The 17,341-nt window shown below is 38.0% G+C and overlaps 1 protein-coding gene across 2 annotated transcripts; it reads right to left on the bottom strand.

Moving 5' to 3' along the window:
- Window positions 1-5,701: 5,701 nt before the first annotated feature.
- Window positions 5,702-17,127, bottom strand: LOC117405258 (norrin-like). Of its 2 annotated transcripts, none has more exons than XM_059030064.1 (3): window positions 17,010-17,127; window positions 11,307-11,669; window positions 5,702-6,449 (listed from the first exon to the last, which is right to left on the bottom strand). In XM_059030064.1, the coding sequence occupies exons 2-3, from the start codon at window positions 11,496-11,498 to the stop codon at window positions 6,225-6,227; spliced, it is 417 nt and encodes a 138-aa protein (XP_058886047.1). In that variant the 5' UTR covers window positions 11,499-11,669; window positions 17,010-17,127; the 3' UTR covers window positions 5,702-6,224. The 2 variants fall into 2 exon arrangements, with proteins under 2 accessions (XP_058886047.1, XP_033864074.1); XM_034008183.3 differs by having other exon boundaries at window positions 17,015-17,127.
- Between the last annotated feature and the right edge of the window lie 214 nt (window positions 17,128-17,341).

Below are 17,341 nucleotides of genomic sequence, written 5' to 3'. Positions count from 1 at the left end.
TAAGATCAGCAGAGCAATGTCACCTGGAGAATGCAGGTGAATTTTGTGATCCGGGTGAGAATAAATTCATATTTTATTTTGTATCTTAACCGGATTCAATATTGTACATTTAATGTTCTCTGAGGTGTTTTCTTCCTCAATGCATGTATGTAGTTATTTACATTCTAGTATAATTGTAATTCCTGCTGCATACTTGTAATGAAGTGTCCCTGAACAGAACACTGTCATTGTGGTAGGCCATTAAACTACTAATGCTGCTGTAATTGTGAGTACAATTGAACTCAGGTCTGGTCAGTGCACAAGTTGTGCATACTGGGTCAAGATTTTAATCTGTGCATACCAGATTGTTTAAAGTAAAAATCAAAAAGTCTTTCAGGAAGTTTCTTCCAAAGGTTTTATTATGTGTGTATTTGAGGCTTTTCACCCTTCTTTGTCAGGGTGGGACAGTGATATGTCATCAATACTGCTGCTGTTGCATTTCCTTTCTCCAACATCAAGGAGCCAAAAGAAGTCTGCAAAAATTAGTGTCAACCAAGCTACTGACTATCTGGTGAGATTCAAAAAAGGCTAATGAAAGCTGCTGTATTGTGTTTGTATGATCCCTATAATGATGCTCCTCTCAACAGGAGATTGAAACGATTATCAGGAGAGTGTTAAAGATTTATGTGCAGTGAAATATGAAGCCTTTTCTCTGTAATGTTTCCTTATTTCAGTTGGGTATTTAAGTGGAGCACTCCAAACATGTAGGTGATTTATAGTGCAGCTTGAATATATGGTGTAAAATATGAAAGGCACTGTAAACTGTTGACTTGCTGCTTTATTACTTGCTGTTTCTCATCTTTTATGTTCATTATTTTATGGCCAGATTTTAGGAATATATTGATTTGATTTAAATACAATGTCAGTATTTCTTCCCTTTTTAATGTTGTAGGTTGGGACAAGTTTGGAAAACCATCTTGAAAACATAGAGGGCTGTGATCAACCATGCTTGCTGGCTGATGTGGGCGCATGAAAAAACACCACCCACAAATGCTTCATAGTCATCGACAAGAAATTGATTCCAAGTAAGGCTCAAAGTTCAGTTGGCGCTTTTGACGAACTTTAGGATGTTCTCTTGTTTGGGCAGCAGTGTGGAGTAGTGGTTAGGGCTCTGGACTCTTTGACCGGAGGGTCATGGGTTCAATCCCCAGTGGGGGACACTGCTGCTGTACCCTTGAGCAAGGTACTTTACCTAGATTGTTCCAGTTAAAACCCAACTGCATAAATGGGTAATTGTATGTAAAAATAATGTGATATCTTGTAAATCGCCCTGGATAAGGGCGTCTGCTAAGAAATAATATTTATTTTTAATCTAGTGGATTAAAAATGGATGAGGACAGCGAAGATTTGGGCTTGAATGCAATTCAAACTTGGTGCTTGCTAAGCAATGCTCCTCTAATAATCTTGTTGAACAAAATGACAAATATTGGAACCTACTGCAGCTACTTCTACCGATTTTTGTTGATGTTGTTTTCTCCCCAATTATAACCGATGGTATGACATATTTAAAACATTTAATTTGTCATCATCACAACATGTTAAAAGACTTGTTTCCAGATAGGAACTCAAATCGTTGGTGAATAACACAGCAACGTTTTGATGCAATGCAACTTCAGAGAAGCAGTTGGTAGGTTTACAAAACATTAGTAAACTTCATAAATCTTATAAAATGCAAACAAGTACCTGTGTCGAAATATCTGAAAACACGCCACTTTTTTTAAAAGCAGTTTGACCAAGTCCGTCATTATGACCAAGGAATAACGTTTGGCGTTGGAATAAAGAAGCAGCTAATTTAAATGCTAAAATACTAATGACCTAACATGGTTATTTTTGAAACGTATCCTCGCTCTTGGTTACTTGGTGAATATTGAGATATTGCAATTATTATTAGCTGTCGATATAAGTTCAGTTCAGCCTTAGTCAAGTGGTTCCAGAAGTAGGAAACGCTGTACGGCTCGGTATTTAAGTGGAGAGACTGCCCCAGCACCGAGCTCTGCCTCTGAACAGTGGTTATAGCCACTTGTCAGTGCCTCCATTCCAGCGTTGTCGACTGTTACAGGTTTAAACATATAAAATGTTTTTAATTTGATATTTTCCCCAAGGAGTGCTAATTGTGGGCCGCAGTGCCTAATGTAGCTGAAGAGATGGGCCTTAGGTAAAAAAAAGTTTGAGAACCCCTGAGTTACAGCATAACATACCCCCTATATAAGAAGAAATGCTCCTGCCCCCTTGTGGGTGGATCAGCATAAATTGTAGCGTTAAACCCAGAAGTCAGACGGAAAAACATTTTAACAAATGACTTCTCCAGGTATGTGGCCAGAGAAAATAACACAAGCGGGAAAGCTTGAGGGAATTGTGATCAGAGAGAGAGAGAAAGAGAGGTAGATTTGCTTTCCAGAACCTTTCAATTAAAATATAATGTGGTATTTTGCTGTACTAATATGACAAACGATGGGTGACTATTAGGCCTTACTTTATATAAATTGTCATGTTTAAAAGGGACCAAGAACAAAGTACACAGAAAGAGTACTTGAAACTGCAAGCGCAAGTCAAACAGGAAGTTAGAAAGGCTAAGAGAGAGATAGAAATGAACATTGCCAAGGGGGCTAAAACAAATTATAACAGCAAAAGAACATTCAAGGAGGAAGTAAAATGTCTAAGAAATACAAATGGCAACATCATAGATAAAGAGACAAAATAGCAAATATATTAAATGATTGCTTTTCACAAGTTTTCGGAGGATACGGACAACATGCCCCACATGTCGACCTGCTCCTATCCAGTTTTAAATAACTTTAGATTAACAGAGGCAGAAGTGTTAAAGGGACTAGGAGCTCTTAAAATAAACAAATCCCCTGGGCCGGATGAGATCCTCCCAATAGTACTCAAAGAAATGAAAGAAGTTACCGACAGACTGAAGGGAGACAAAACTGAACCAGGTAACTACAGACCAATAAACCTGACTTCTATTATATGTAAACTTATGGAAACTATAGTAAGATCCAAAATGGAAAATTACCTATATGGTAACAGTATCCTGGGAGACAGTCAGCATGGTTTTAGGAAAGGGAGATCATGTCTAACTAACCTGCTTGATTTTTTGGGGGGTTGCAACATCGACTATGGATAATTGCAAAGCATATGACATGGTTTATTAAGATTTCCATAAAGCTTTTGACAAAGTCCTGCATAAAAGATTAATTCTCAAACTGAACGCAATAGGGATTCAAGGAAATGCATGCACATGGATTGGAGAGTGGTTAACATGTAGAAAACAGAAGGTACTGATTAGAGGAGAAACCTCAAAATGGAGTGAGGTAACCAGTGGAAAACCACAGGGATCAGTATTAGGTCGCGGCGATCTGATTCAAGCATTCAAAATTCTAAAAGGTCTTGACAATGTCGACCCAGCAAAGTAGGATGTTGCCTGTGGTGCAGTACTTGCTCAGTGTTGTTGCCCATGTACCAGAAAAGGTTGGGGACCACTGATGTACACGAGGTAGGGGTGGGTGGTCGTCACAGCCTGAAACATTTCCAAAGCTAAAAAGGTTTGAGAACCCCTGGTTTAGATCATTAATGTGAACTCCGATTATTAGGTTTCGAGTCATTAGGTTGATACCGTCTACTTATCATATGATTATTGCATAGTATTTATGATAGTGTAGATCAGGGTATGCCACTCACTTTCAGTCAGCCAATTATGTGACCACCTTATTGAACTGATATTGTCTAGAAGGAAAATAAAGCTTTTAAATGAATGCTAAAACAAGCAGAATAACAGATGCTCAATACATGTTTTCACACCATTGCTACAGTAATTATAGTAATATCAAATGCTTGTTTTTTCTATATACCTTTGGAATAATTTTTCCTTTTGATACCTCTAGTATCTGCAACTGGGTGAAGAATACATAATCTGTATAAAAGATAGAGGTTTCGTAAATTGATGATACTGTATTGTTGTTTTTTAATTGATCAGACAATTGTGTCAAGAGTAATTAGAGGTCAATCTGATGCAGGTCAAGAGCATACTTTCTCATGTATCAAAATGTTATTGGCTTGAGAGTGCACATGAGGGATAAAACCAACATTGTTGGCCAATAGTGCCACCTGTTGGGTAAAAGTGTAACTGCAGCTTCTGCTTGTGTTGAAGAGCTCATACAGCTGGTTTCACAGTACCTACTTAGCACTAATCTTGGACAATGTTACCTAAGGTAAGATTATGTAGCCCAAGATTACTGGATTTTTTTTTTTTTTTTTTTAAGTAAACATTATAACATTTCTTTCTTTGGTCAAGCTTTGGTACATTAGCAGGGCTACTGTATATCTGAATGAAAACGGTATTGAAGAACTACATGGCTTTAGCAGTGCTAGAGATTTGATTTATTGCAGGCCACAAAGGAACTAAACAGCTGGTACAAACTAATCCATGTTTCAGAAATCTGAATCAATAATCATCTATACCCATAATAATTCTTGCTGCTTTTTAATTACTGTTCAAATCTAATCTTGTGTTTGCATATCGATCCGATAAAGGACACACCAAATAGGAATCTTGTTTTGGCATGTAAAGCATTCTTTTTTGCAGTATTCTTGTGTTCTTTGTCAATTTTTGTTTGAATGAAAATGGGTTGTCTTATAAAGTAATCCTAAAGCTACAATATATTTTCATAGTTGGAATGGATTATAACCACAAGTCCAGTTAATTTTAATTGTGAAGCCTCCAGGACATGAAGAGTAAATGTGTATACGTATTAAACATTCATTATAGCCAAAGTGCACATTTCAGCCCCAGTGTTGGAAAGAGATGAGATTTTACAGGCTGGTTTTATGATGTAGTGTAGATTTATATGAGGCATTAAATGAGACATTCTAATTGGAATCTCTTCTCTACAACCTGCAAAGAAGCCATCACATTTGTAATATATAGACCACTTTACAAGTTATATTTCATTGATGTTTAGTCTCATACAGAATACAAGGTTCAAACACTGACAGAATTATATGCTTACTGTTAGTGCACTGCATTTGCTTGTGTGAGTGTTAAAAACGTGTCTTTAAAAAAGAAGAAAACAGAATGGAGTGCTGTATTCCCAGAATAAGGAAAGCAGCTCAGTGTTGTCAAAAGTTCACTTTCTAATTTCGTTTCAGTAGCAGTTCAGAAACAACAAGGAGTCTCTTGTGAAAAGGCTTCAGTCTTCCTGGTTTAAAAAGTAAAACAAACAGCAGTCTGTTTGGTGGTCGGAATGGTTCTTTCTAGCTCATGTTTAAGAGTTCTGCTGGGGGGCGCTCACCAATCCATAGCTAGGTATCCTTGATTTCTTTCTGGGACCTGGTGTGTGTCGGGGTGTGTCACTGAGATGCTGGTTTGTGGGGTCTCTAAAACACCTCTCTTCCAGCAATGCAGTGGCACTACAATGACCATGCATTAGTCCCACAGCAAGGGGAAATGGTATGAACCAAACATTCAAAATGCATTGATGTTGACTTGTCATTGCTGGTAATGTAGTGGTTAGCTAATGGTTCTGCTAGAGTTTCTGCAAATATTTGGTATTTTTCACCTTTTTCAGTAAGGGTCCACTTTAATTGCTGATATAAATTAAAAGAGGGTGGCTATTGTAGGGTAACCTACAATAAAAGAAAACTGTGCGGGAGACACTGCTTTTAGAAATCCATTTCATTAGTAAGCAGTTTTGTTGCAATTTCAAAAAGAAAGTCTCATGGGGTATAGCCATCATTTCTGTGGCTAATCTAGCCAACACAGAGTGCTGCATTTGGGTATTGGCACTGAATAAGCAATGGGGAACACAGTGACACAATAAAAAAAAAGCCCACAGGGGGCGCTGTGAAAGCCCATGTCACATGGTTAATCTGGCGACAACAGGGCAGTGCATTGACTGAATGAGGAGTCCAGTGGAGGATGTTATACTAGTGAAGGAGACTATTGTCTCCAAGTACACTATATGAAGAATGAACCAGCCTGAACGCTCTTCCCTGTTAAATAATGTGATTTGCACACAGGGATTTAACAGCGCCCCCTCTGGGCAATTGTTTTTATTGCATCATTAGGTTCCCTATTGGTTGTTCTGTGCTAGTACCAAAAAAACAGCATTCTGTGTGGGCTGTATAAACCCACATACCCAGGTGCTAATGATGGCCCTGGGGTGTGGTCTCTTCCCCAGGGATTAGCTGCACTCCTCACAGTTGCAGGACAGGATGTAGCGGTAGGTGGCAGTGACGCGGGCACCTCCTGTGCAGCGCAGACGCACAGCCTTCAGCTTGGAGGTGTGGGGCCGGCAGCAGTGGCAGGTGGACCTGAAGGGCTGCTTGAGGATGGAGCTGAAGGAGATGACAGGCTCCGACCTGGAGGTCTGGTTACAGCGCCCCTCGCAGCGTGCAAGAAGGACCATCTGGAAATGAGAGTGGGAAGAAACGTCAGCGAGGGTGGTAACAAACACAGCCATACTATCTCAGGAGCTCATTTTCAAAGCCTTGATTTGTTACCAAACCAGTAAGGAACCCCTTAAATGCCCATTGAAACAAGGTGCTTATTTACAGAGTTTAGTTTGAACAGTGGTGCATAGCATCACAGTAATGGTGTTTTTTGCACTGCACTGTATTACTGTAATGGGTGTAAGTGGTTAAGAAATTGCAGAAATGAAAAAGGTGCAAGCATTACCTCTTGTCATTTCCATGGCCTTGTCACATGCTTTATTTCAATGAGATCTTGAAAACTGTCATATGTTCTGTCAGAGACCAAAACACCATTATATAGTTGCTTAAATAGCAATCTCATGTTCTGTTCTTATTGCAATTACTCAGATATGTTTTTTATTAACTTTTGCTCTGTGTTAAGGTGTTTTGACCTGAGTTCAGGAGCTGCACTTCAAATATAGTTGCCAGCCACTGACCTATGTAACACAGGCTATATCTGCAAAAATTTTGTATAATAGTAGCAGTCAGCCCTCTAGTGCATAACTACTTTGTACAGCGAGCAATACAGGAGGACATGTGAGCTACAGTAGATGCTGACAAGATGGTGCTGGATCTTTAACACAGACTGTATCAAAAAGTATAAAAACACAATCTGTGTAATTGCAGTAAGTACTGCTCGGAATGATTTCAAACACTGTAAAAAGAGGGAAAAACAAGGAAAACATTTGAAGCTGTTTACACACTTACAGCATATATGGCATAAAATATATTCAGACCGTTTGCTCATAATTTAACCAACTCCAACATCACTTTATTACCAATAGCTGGAAGCAATACATACATCACGAGTAAAAAAAAAAATAAAAATAACTACTTTCTGTAAATGTTAAATGCACGTAAATATTTCATAGAATAGGAATAGCTAATTATGATCATTTAAAACATGCCATGTTACCCTTCAGTTATTATAACAAGAGCTAGATAAGCTTTTCAGGCAAGAACACAGCCACTAAATGGCTGGCATGAATACCGGGAGTTCTGCAGCCTTGCACTGGGGAGCTACTGTTCAGGTGTCTGGCACACTGGGTTATAGCTTGCCTTGGCAGCAGCATTGTCCTCCTTTGGTTGCCTGCCAGAAAAACAGACAAACTAGCTGGCTGCCCATGTACCCCACTTTAGTAAGCTTGTTGTGAAGCAGGGATTGATAGGTACTGAATTATGGTGGTTCTAGTAATTATTATTATTAATATTATTATTATTCACAAAGCTGGAAGCACCCGATGACCTCTAGATCTGTCTTAAATATGTCGTTTGTGAATCTGTGACCTGTTTGTTTTCAGGCCTACTTTACAAGTCACCAGCCCCCAGTGTGGTATCTTCTGCTGCAGGCACTGATTTTGAACTGTAAATGCTATGGATAATTGTGTTAGTGGTGTAGGAATTCAATGAAAAGGTATATCAATTAATGTAAACAACACAAATGCTGTATGGTACATTGTTTATAGTGTATTTGTACTACAAAAGCTTAAGCTATATGACAAGTGCAATCTATCTGAGGTTCACTTTCACAGGGATTCCAATTATCCTGCAAACAAACATTACTGTACAGTTTGGATAAACAAACGTCATAAAAAGTCCACTGATACTGTAGCATAGCCACAGCAGAACTATGCTGGTATATTTATGCTAACACTAAAGGGCACATATAGTGTACTTGTAGACAGCAGGCTTTGTCTTGGACACCTTGTACACTCAGGGTGTCCTATATTTATCACTAACATATTCTAGCACAGCCCTAAACTTATTAGAAGATTAAAAACCTGAAACACAGGAACCAAGTATATACACTTCATAGAAACTGCCAGTCGTCCAAAAAGTATTTGAGAAAAGCCTTATAACTCCACATAGACAAGGGTTATGCTCGTCTTTTTATTTTTGTTTGTTTCTACTCAAGAAACTAGGAGAGATATCAAATAATTGAGAAAATTTAGCACAATTTTTATCTGTACCAAAACATTTCACATGTACAAAACTGGCCAAGGTCAGAATAAAGGTATGAAACAAACACTATACCATCTGCATGACAATGAGGTACTATAATGTATTTATAGCAGTACTGTAGAATTATATACAGTATAGTATTATTATTCATATTGACTTGCTGTGGCTACTGTAGAAAGTGGTGTCTGACAAGATGATTTAGGAGAAAATTGCAACTGTAAACAAGGGGAAAGTGCAAGGGAGCAAAGGAACTTGTGTGAACTTTAGTGTGAACAGACTGCCTGAAAAATGAAGCATTCTTTCACGTCATGTGCTGTCGCACCCCTCTGCTTCTCTACTTCAATGATATATGGACTGCCAGCTGCTCTTTTAAATCCCGGTATTGTCCTTCCCCTTCTCTACTGTGTAAATTCTTCTATTAATTGAATATGTAAGGCACCTTAAGGTGTAGTGTAGGTGACATGTGTTAACCAGCATTGACTTCATCGAATCATGGACATGAGCATCAGCTTCAGGAAATTGTTTTTTACCTTCATGTTCAGTGCTATTGTACCTTCAATGCTCCACTAATGCACTTTTACCACATGGAAATCTCTTCACATAACGGAGCGACAACAGCTGTCAAGCACATGTTTCCATAGGTCTTTATTTTTAGGCTACAGAGTTGTTTCACAGGTTGTCTGAATTGTAGAAGGTGGAAAAGACACAATAGAACCATTCAAAGAGAAATCTGCGGCGCTCTGGCAGCAATTGAGACAGTAAAAATGTAGCATTTGTCTGAGCTAATATGAATCAACTAAAAGTGGTTGTTTTTTAAGAGAATTGAATTTTCTTTAGATTAAGGCTAGTCTTTCAGGTTTTATTGTTTCTGGGAGTCATATTCAGTGTAAGCCAGGAAATAATTATGATGAAGCAATATATTGTAGATACTCCATGAACATTCATCCAAATAAACCCAGCACTATGAATGTACATGAGGCATTTATATAACAAGTACAATATGCTAAAAAGAAAGTGTGCTTAGATCTACATTGCATGAGAAATTACTTTCTTTAGATCAAGCTCTGAATCTGTTTAGCAACTAAATGTAATTTTGAACTGTGTGATTCGCCCAGTCATTGTATTGTTGGATTTGAATGAATGCTCAGGTAAATAAGTATTCTAGAACTCTTGTTGAATAAAAGCCAGTATTTCTATTCCACGAGTACAAAAAAACACCAAGTTCGAAAAATCAGGAAGCAGGTTTAAGTTACAAAAAATAATCAGTCATATAATGATTTGACATCTGCAAAAACGGCCAATTTGCAAAACAAAAGTTAAATACAGTCAGATACAATCGGGGCCAGCAGCTGCCAGCCAAAGCTGTTTTGTGTGTCTGAGGCAGAGAGGCTGGGCGAAAGCCTCTCTTCAGCCTCATGACAGCAGCACTTTAAGATAGCACAGTCTTGTGAAGATGGACATCTGGCTGAGCTATTATTTTGATCATGCTCGTGGAACCTCGAAGTGCTCAAATCTTCTGTTAACAAATAATTGTGCTTTGTTTAATATATATTCTATTATTTGGCCCATAATGCTGCATTGTGTTGATAATGTCTGATTCCTAAGCGTATACAGTAGCTACAGCACAATCAATGTGTATTAATATCAGGCACATCACTTCACTTCTGGTATTCAAAGGGTTGATGTAGTTGCATTCTTCAACTAAGAAAGTTCTCTATACAGAAATGCAGCATCTACATTATATGGCAATCTGATGGCATTATGGAACCACTTGTCCACAGATATATTGATATTGAATCACCCAACTAGTGTTAGCGTGAGTGGTCAATAATACTGTTTTCCATTGCACTGTGAGACATAAAACTTTGATGCCCACATATGTTCCACTGATTGGTTGTATGTATTTTACTGTTGCCAGTCATAGGTGGATATGCTGTCATTAGCGTTGCATGGTAACAGGTGACATGTTATTATGTGGTAAAATTGGCAGTTGTAAGAGAGCATCCAATACACACATCACAGAGGTAGATCATATTACACATGAGGGGATCCCCTGAATGAACAGATACAATGTTCTGATTCTAGGGGGAAACCCCTCTCTTCTCCACTTACAGTACAGTACCTGTAATTGGTGTAGTGGACTGCGCAAACTCCATATAAACCTCACTCCACGTGTAATCAATTTGTTCATGAGCGATCACGTGCCAAACAAAGAATGCAAAACCAAAGGGTTGGTTTTCAAAGCCCTTTACTCCAAAGAGTGCATTCTTCTTTTTTTAATGAGAAAAAACATCTGTTAAAGTTATCAAACTAGAAAATAAACACTGCAGGTATTTCATTTAAGGTTCTTTTTGTAATTTGAAAGTTTTTTTTTTTTTTTACCTTTTGAGAAAATATAATTGACACTTTTGTGAATAAATGGCCTTCAAAAAGGCCATTTATGGAGGCTGTGTGGTCCAGTGGTTAAAGAAAAGGGCTTGTAACCAGGAGGCCCCCGGTTCAAATCCCACCTCAGCCACTGACTCATTGTGTGACCCTGAGCAAGTCACTTAACTTCCTTGTGCTCCGTCTTTCGGGTGAGACGTATTTGTAAGTGACTCTGCAGCTGATGCATAGTTCACACACCCTAGTCTCTGTAAGTCACCTTGGATAAAGGCGTCTGCTAAATAAACAAATAATAATAATAATAAAATTCCATCCCCTTGAAGAAGCAGGCAGCTGCCAAAACAATGCCTTCCTCTTCACAGGGTAGACGAACATGAAGGTCCAGGTAGTTAAAATAGCAGTCTGGTTCTAAATAGTGTAATAAAGTGGTACAGCGTTTTTCTTACCTTAGAGTTGCATTTATATAAAGGATGGCTGATTGTGTCCACAAAGTGGTGCCTCATGCATCTCTCTGGGTCCGTTTCTGCAACATTCCCATTGTCTGTTTTACTGGCTGTGCATCTCAGCATCACCAGCAGGGGGCATACAAGAAATAACAAGGTGACCCCAGGGTTCCCCAGGGGGCTTGTGCTTTTCATTATAGACCTCAAGGTGAGCGGTGAAGATTCAAGCAATCCAGGAGCCCTGCTTATTCAGTATTGTCCAGGATGCAGAGTTGAGGTCAGGAAGCCAGCCTCTCAGAGCCGAGGTGTGGTTAGGTATTTCAGTTCCATGTAGTTCAGATCTCTGTACTTCCCCAGCTACTTACACTGTAGAATCACAAATGTCTAAAGTTATTAAGGATGCAAATAAATTATATTTAATAATATTTGTTGAAAATTGGCATTTAACTGTAATCGACTGTACTGCTTCACACATGCATTTAAACTTAACCCATTAGTCAAGTAGACAAATAGTTTACAATTGGATACATGGTTTTCCAGATATATACAAGAATGTAAGAGTGACATAAAGATGGACAAATGTACAGACAGACAGACACCCTCATATATACCCAGTATCTAGTACTCTCCAAAACATGTGCTAAATAATTTTAATACTAAGATTCATCACAACTGGAGAAGTGCTTTTCCAGATATATGGACATATGCATGTATAATATTGTTTGATAATATGATAGCTTTGGTAGATTTATTGCAAAACACAAAAATGCTGGATAAAAAGCAAAGAGGTTGTTTGGTCTGTAACTCTCTGAACCTGCCAACTAATATTAATAAAAATGACAGGCAGAGAACTCCCACAAAAGCATTAACAAAAGCAGCAAATTGGACCAGGCAAGTCACTCCCCTTCATCATCTATCATCTAAAGCAGGACTAACATTCCAGCTGAGTACATTTAAGCCTACCTCAATGCAGTCTAGGCTGGCTGAGTGATTGCACTACACTGCGTTCCAACAGAGTTCCTCATAAGACAAGGACTTTTACGGCAAATTTGTCACTGGAAGGGTCAAGCGGTTTTCACAATGATTCAATGCTCTTTGAGAACTTTTTGATTTTTAATGTACATTATGTTTTTTTTTTTGTTTTTTTTTCTTAACTTGCATAAACCAATAAATGTGCAACTGCAGCATACAAACCCTTACATTCAGTCTTGGTTCTGTCTCCCTGCAATGCTGACCAATCAATTATTTAGGTGTATGATGTACCCAAAATGTGTTTAAACAACTCAGCCCTGCCTTCTATATGTTTTGTTACAGCTATAAAAAAAACAGTTGTCATAATGTCATTCAAGTCCCTCAACAAGCACACCATACCATTTTAGAAGATAATAGTCGTAGCATTTATTTATATATTCAATAGTAGAATTTCCATTAGTCCCCCTTTTTGTATGTGGAAAATCATATGTCCCTTTGCTGCTGTATTTTATACTTGAATTTATATGCACAATAAAAGGGGCACCAGTAATAAGGTTCATAAATCTAATAAGAGGTAAGGCATGGGTTTGAAAGCATTGATTGGCACTCTTTCAGTGTAATTGAATATAACTTCTAAACACCAATGATTGTCTGCATAACACAGGACACTGCAAAAAAAATACAAAGTGTTATAATCTTGAACGGTAACTATATGCTGTATGTATAGGATACTCCATGATCGTTCATGGAGAACTGTGGTCAAGAGAATGAGACTGGAGGAATAAGCAAGGAGCCTCGTAGGCATTCATGGGGTATTCTATTTACAGAACAAGTACTATTTATGGAAAAGGGAGTTTGTTTCAAGTTTTAAATCTGAATGAAATGGCTGAATTGAGAATTACTTTCCTTAGATCAAACTCTGCATCTGCATCCATTTTTTAACTGCTCTGTAGTGTTGAATATGAAAACGTACACTGTACTTTTTTTAACAAATGACAGTAAGACACTCTAGACCTTATTAACTGTGTCTAAACTCAGGCTAATAACTGTTCCATACCAGCAGCTGGCATGTAGGAAACTCCCATTCTGAATTGCAGTACAGTGGCTTCATCCTGTCTCCTGGCTTCCCTGCACCTGTGCTCAGCAGGGAGATGCTTCAGACACTTACTCTTTAACACATGCATTCTGGGAGATTTAACTGATCTAATTCAAGCCATAACCAAACTGTGATGTCATATATATTTATACTGCATACTGTTATGTATGACAAAGTAACACAATGTAAACAATTATAGAATGGTAGATTATAGACTTGTAGCATCTTTACAGTAACCCAAGTCAAAATTGTTAACATTCTCTATTTAGATGGGAATTCCAATTTTTTTTAAATATACATTGTAAACAAATCTGGGAGCCACACAAGATATTTTTTTCTTATACATTTTTAATATGAGACATTGTATATTTTGGGATGCAGGGTTTCCACAATAGAGTGAAAATGATATTTTGAGCAGAAGTATCTACTGTAGCAATAACCTCACTGGACAGCAAAAGCAGCTGAAATGTGCACTCCCCTTGATGGTCCACCCTATTAGGGGTTAAGGGGGCAGTTTCCATGACAATTCAATCATTGGCCTTTCTATTGTACTGTATTGTCTGTTGGTTCAGTCTTAGTGGCCATCCAATTAGCTTCTAGTTTTTGAGATACTCATTTTGTTTTGGTGTGGTGGTGGTGGTGGTGGTTTGGATACAGAATGCTAATGATGGACAAATCTTCCTGTGATGGCTTGCATGGGTTAAGTGTAATAATTGAGAATACATTACCCCTAGCTGATGTTTTGACTTTAATGCATTTAGCTGTTTTTTGTAAACACTCCAGGGGTAAACTTAACTTGACATAAGGTGTTTCATGCAACTAGCCACAGACCCTTACAGGTTTAACTTAAAACTGATAACGAGAACACTGCCAATGTATTTTAGATTTGGTGAGGCACAGTAGCTGTTTTGTCTTTAGGTTATCCATAAGGGAAATCCTGAATGACAAGAAATAACAAAATAACTTTGTGAGACAAGCAGTGTCAAGTGAAAAGGGTAATAAAACAGACAGAACACAACATTCCCTGCAGGAACCTGTTTCTACCACATAGTTGAAGTTTAGTTTTCTTAAAATGTATTGTTGCATTATGTATTGTTTGTCAAACTCTACAACCAGGCAACAATTACAACGTCCCATTACAGTGTCAGTAGCAGAAGTGTAATATGACGTCAAACAGTAAGCTAGGACTGTAGATAGCTACTTGGTTTGATTGCGAAGACAAAGCGAAACATGTCATAAATATGAAAGTTAAACCACAGCATAAAGTGTGGTATCAGGCTAATGTTGTTGTTTTTTGTCCTTTTATCTTTTTGACATTTTTTCTTCAAAATGTACTGAGGCCAACCTTCTTCCAACTTAAAAGATATACCAACCCAAACAGTGTGCCTCAGTACCTTAATTATTCTCCTTGGTGTTTCTATTACACAAGATGCTGGTATACATAATGATGTGCCTGGAACTTATACAGTATCTATGACAAAAATGGTCTGGAAACTCTTTTTTTTCTACTGGCTACAGTCAGGCACAATGCCTACAGCAGTTTCCCCTCATAGTTCTGTGAACGGCTCAGTTTGAACTCTCAAGCCAAATTGAGCAAAATGTGTTTTTTTTGTCATGAGGATTTATTGCAATGTTTGGCTAAATTAAGGCCAACTTCATTTCACGTGTGACTTGAGCCAGTTTTGCACCCAGACCTTCAGAGGTGAAAAAAATTAGCGAATTAGTCTGCGCAATTATTAACAATTAGCTTCACAACCTTTTTCAGCTCAACCCTTCAGTATTTTAAATTAGTTTATTTATTTATTTATTTTAACTTTGAAACATCTCAAAAGGTGTAATACTATAGAGCAGTAACCTCCATGTTTAGACACAGGTAATGAATGAAACTCTCTGAAGAGTGCTGTTCTAATGTTTTGTAGCTTTAGAGACATTTTCAAAGTTCTGGAATACTATGATGGAGAGGGGGAGTTCAAATGGCTCTGCAACTAATACAGGATATACAATAGATTTAAAACTATAAACACGTTTTAAATAAATAAACCCAAATTCCTAACGGGTTGTACGGAAGCCAATAATAGACAAACAGGGATCTTTAAATACAATTTTGACCACATTATATCTAGGTCACTAAAGCTTGTACAGAATGATTATCTAGTATGTAGTTTTGTCAACTTGGAAATGCTATGAATTAGATTCTCCCAAGCATTAAATAGAGATGTCCTAACCCTAGCCTATAGATTATATCACTGTGTCTGCTCATTTGTTCCCTATTGTTTCACAGGCTTTTAATAACCAGGGGCAGATTCCTTCCCATGTCCTACATCCCCTCAGGGACCTGTGAATGGCACGTGCATCCCAAGTTAGGAGCAATCACTGGAGCACACTCGCCGTTACATTTACTGTTGTGTGAGGAGTTAAGCTGAGTACTAAATATATCCTCGGTATAACGCCAAGACAAACACTGTGGATTTTAACACAGATTTCAGCCAATGGCAGCCAGACACACGGATCAACCCTAAGCTAACTTCAGCTTTCCAATCTAAGCTTCTTTGAACCATACATTATGCCACCCATCTCCCTTACTTGAATTAGGTTTATGTTTAGCATGTAAAATGTTTTGTTCGTTTGTAAATGCATAATTACTGACAAATGTAGGCAGTCTATGAATACACTTACACGCTAACTTATTTGTTTGTAGTCCTGCGTGTTTTAAAACTACCTGTAACATGTACTTTGTAGTTCCAAATCTTGTTTAAAACTTTGTATTTCAGTACCTGTAATACTTTGCCTTTCAGTGGACCTAGAAAGAAAACACTGACGAGTGTATGATATCCTACACCTGCAAGCTGTAAGAGGTATGTTTTACAGGGAGAAAGCTTAAGTACCCATAGCTAATCTAATGTAAACAAACTAGACTACCAACAAGGTGATTAAGGCGAATGCACAGAACACTAAAAAGAGCAAATCAACACGGTCTTATATTTTAGTGTTAAAATGAACATGATTATAGGAGGCTGTAGCTTTAAAAAAAACCAAGGGGCCACACAAATAGGTAAAACTGAAGCTTAATTTAAGAATGGTCCCAATTGTTTGCATGCTTCTATAAAACGTCTGATTGTATTTAAAAAGATGTGAATGCATTGAATCAGAAGCATGCCTGTTATTTAGAGGCGCCTCCCCACCTTCTGTTAAATGTGCTGAATCAAAGTACATAAATGAAATAATTACTTGCATAATTTACAAATGTGTTGATTTAAAACTAGCCTAATTTGTTACTTGGGAGTAACATTACTCATTTTCTACCACAGCATGGTTACAATATTTCAGACTATCATAAATTGAATAAATTTGATTATTACAGTTACAGTTGTAATTTGCCTTGTCTAGTTTTCCAGGAAATGTATTTTACTTCCACAACTTGACAGTTCATAATAAGCATAATATATAACCCATGTGGAATGTACATACAGTATATAAATTATTTGATTAATCACAAGGAATGTAATATAAAGTAAGACATGAAGTTAAAAAACACAGGTATGAAAATACACCCTTGTCGGGTTCAAAAAGAAGTAGGACATGCATGTTGAATGGGTAGAGGCAGCAAGTGTGCTAAGCTGACCCTGTATTTCACTTACCATACCTCTCACTTGTTCAGGGCAGAGTGAACAATCCAGCTACTGTATCAGACAGCTATCAGGACTGGAGATCCTGAAACATGAATTGCCTTTATGCTTCCTTTCTCTCACTCTCTCGCTCTCCCTCAGCCTTCCTCCCTCCCTCTCTCCCTCCCCTTTCTTCTTTGACAGTCACATGGGGTTTTCTCTTTTACACTGGAAACAAAAAAAGTTCATGCTGTTGTTTGAGAGCTAGTGTCAACTGGGAGGCGTGCCATTGCTGTCATATATCACCCAGGATAGCAACGCTACCCCCCTGCCCCACCACCACACACATTGACGCGCTCAGGGAA

The sequence above is a fragment of the Acipenser ruthenus genome, chromosome 9, assembly GCF_902713425.1.
Source record: "Acipenser ruthenus chromosome 9, fAciRut3.2 maternal haplotype, whole genome shotgun sequence".
NCBI lineage: Eukaryota > Metazoa > Chordata > Actinopteri > Acipenseriformes > Acipenseridae > Acipenser > Acipenser ruthenus.
The sequence above is the reverse complement of the archived record's forward strand: the minus strand, read 5'-3'. Positions and strand labels throughout refer to the sequence as shown.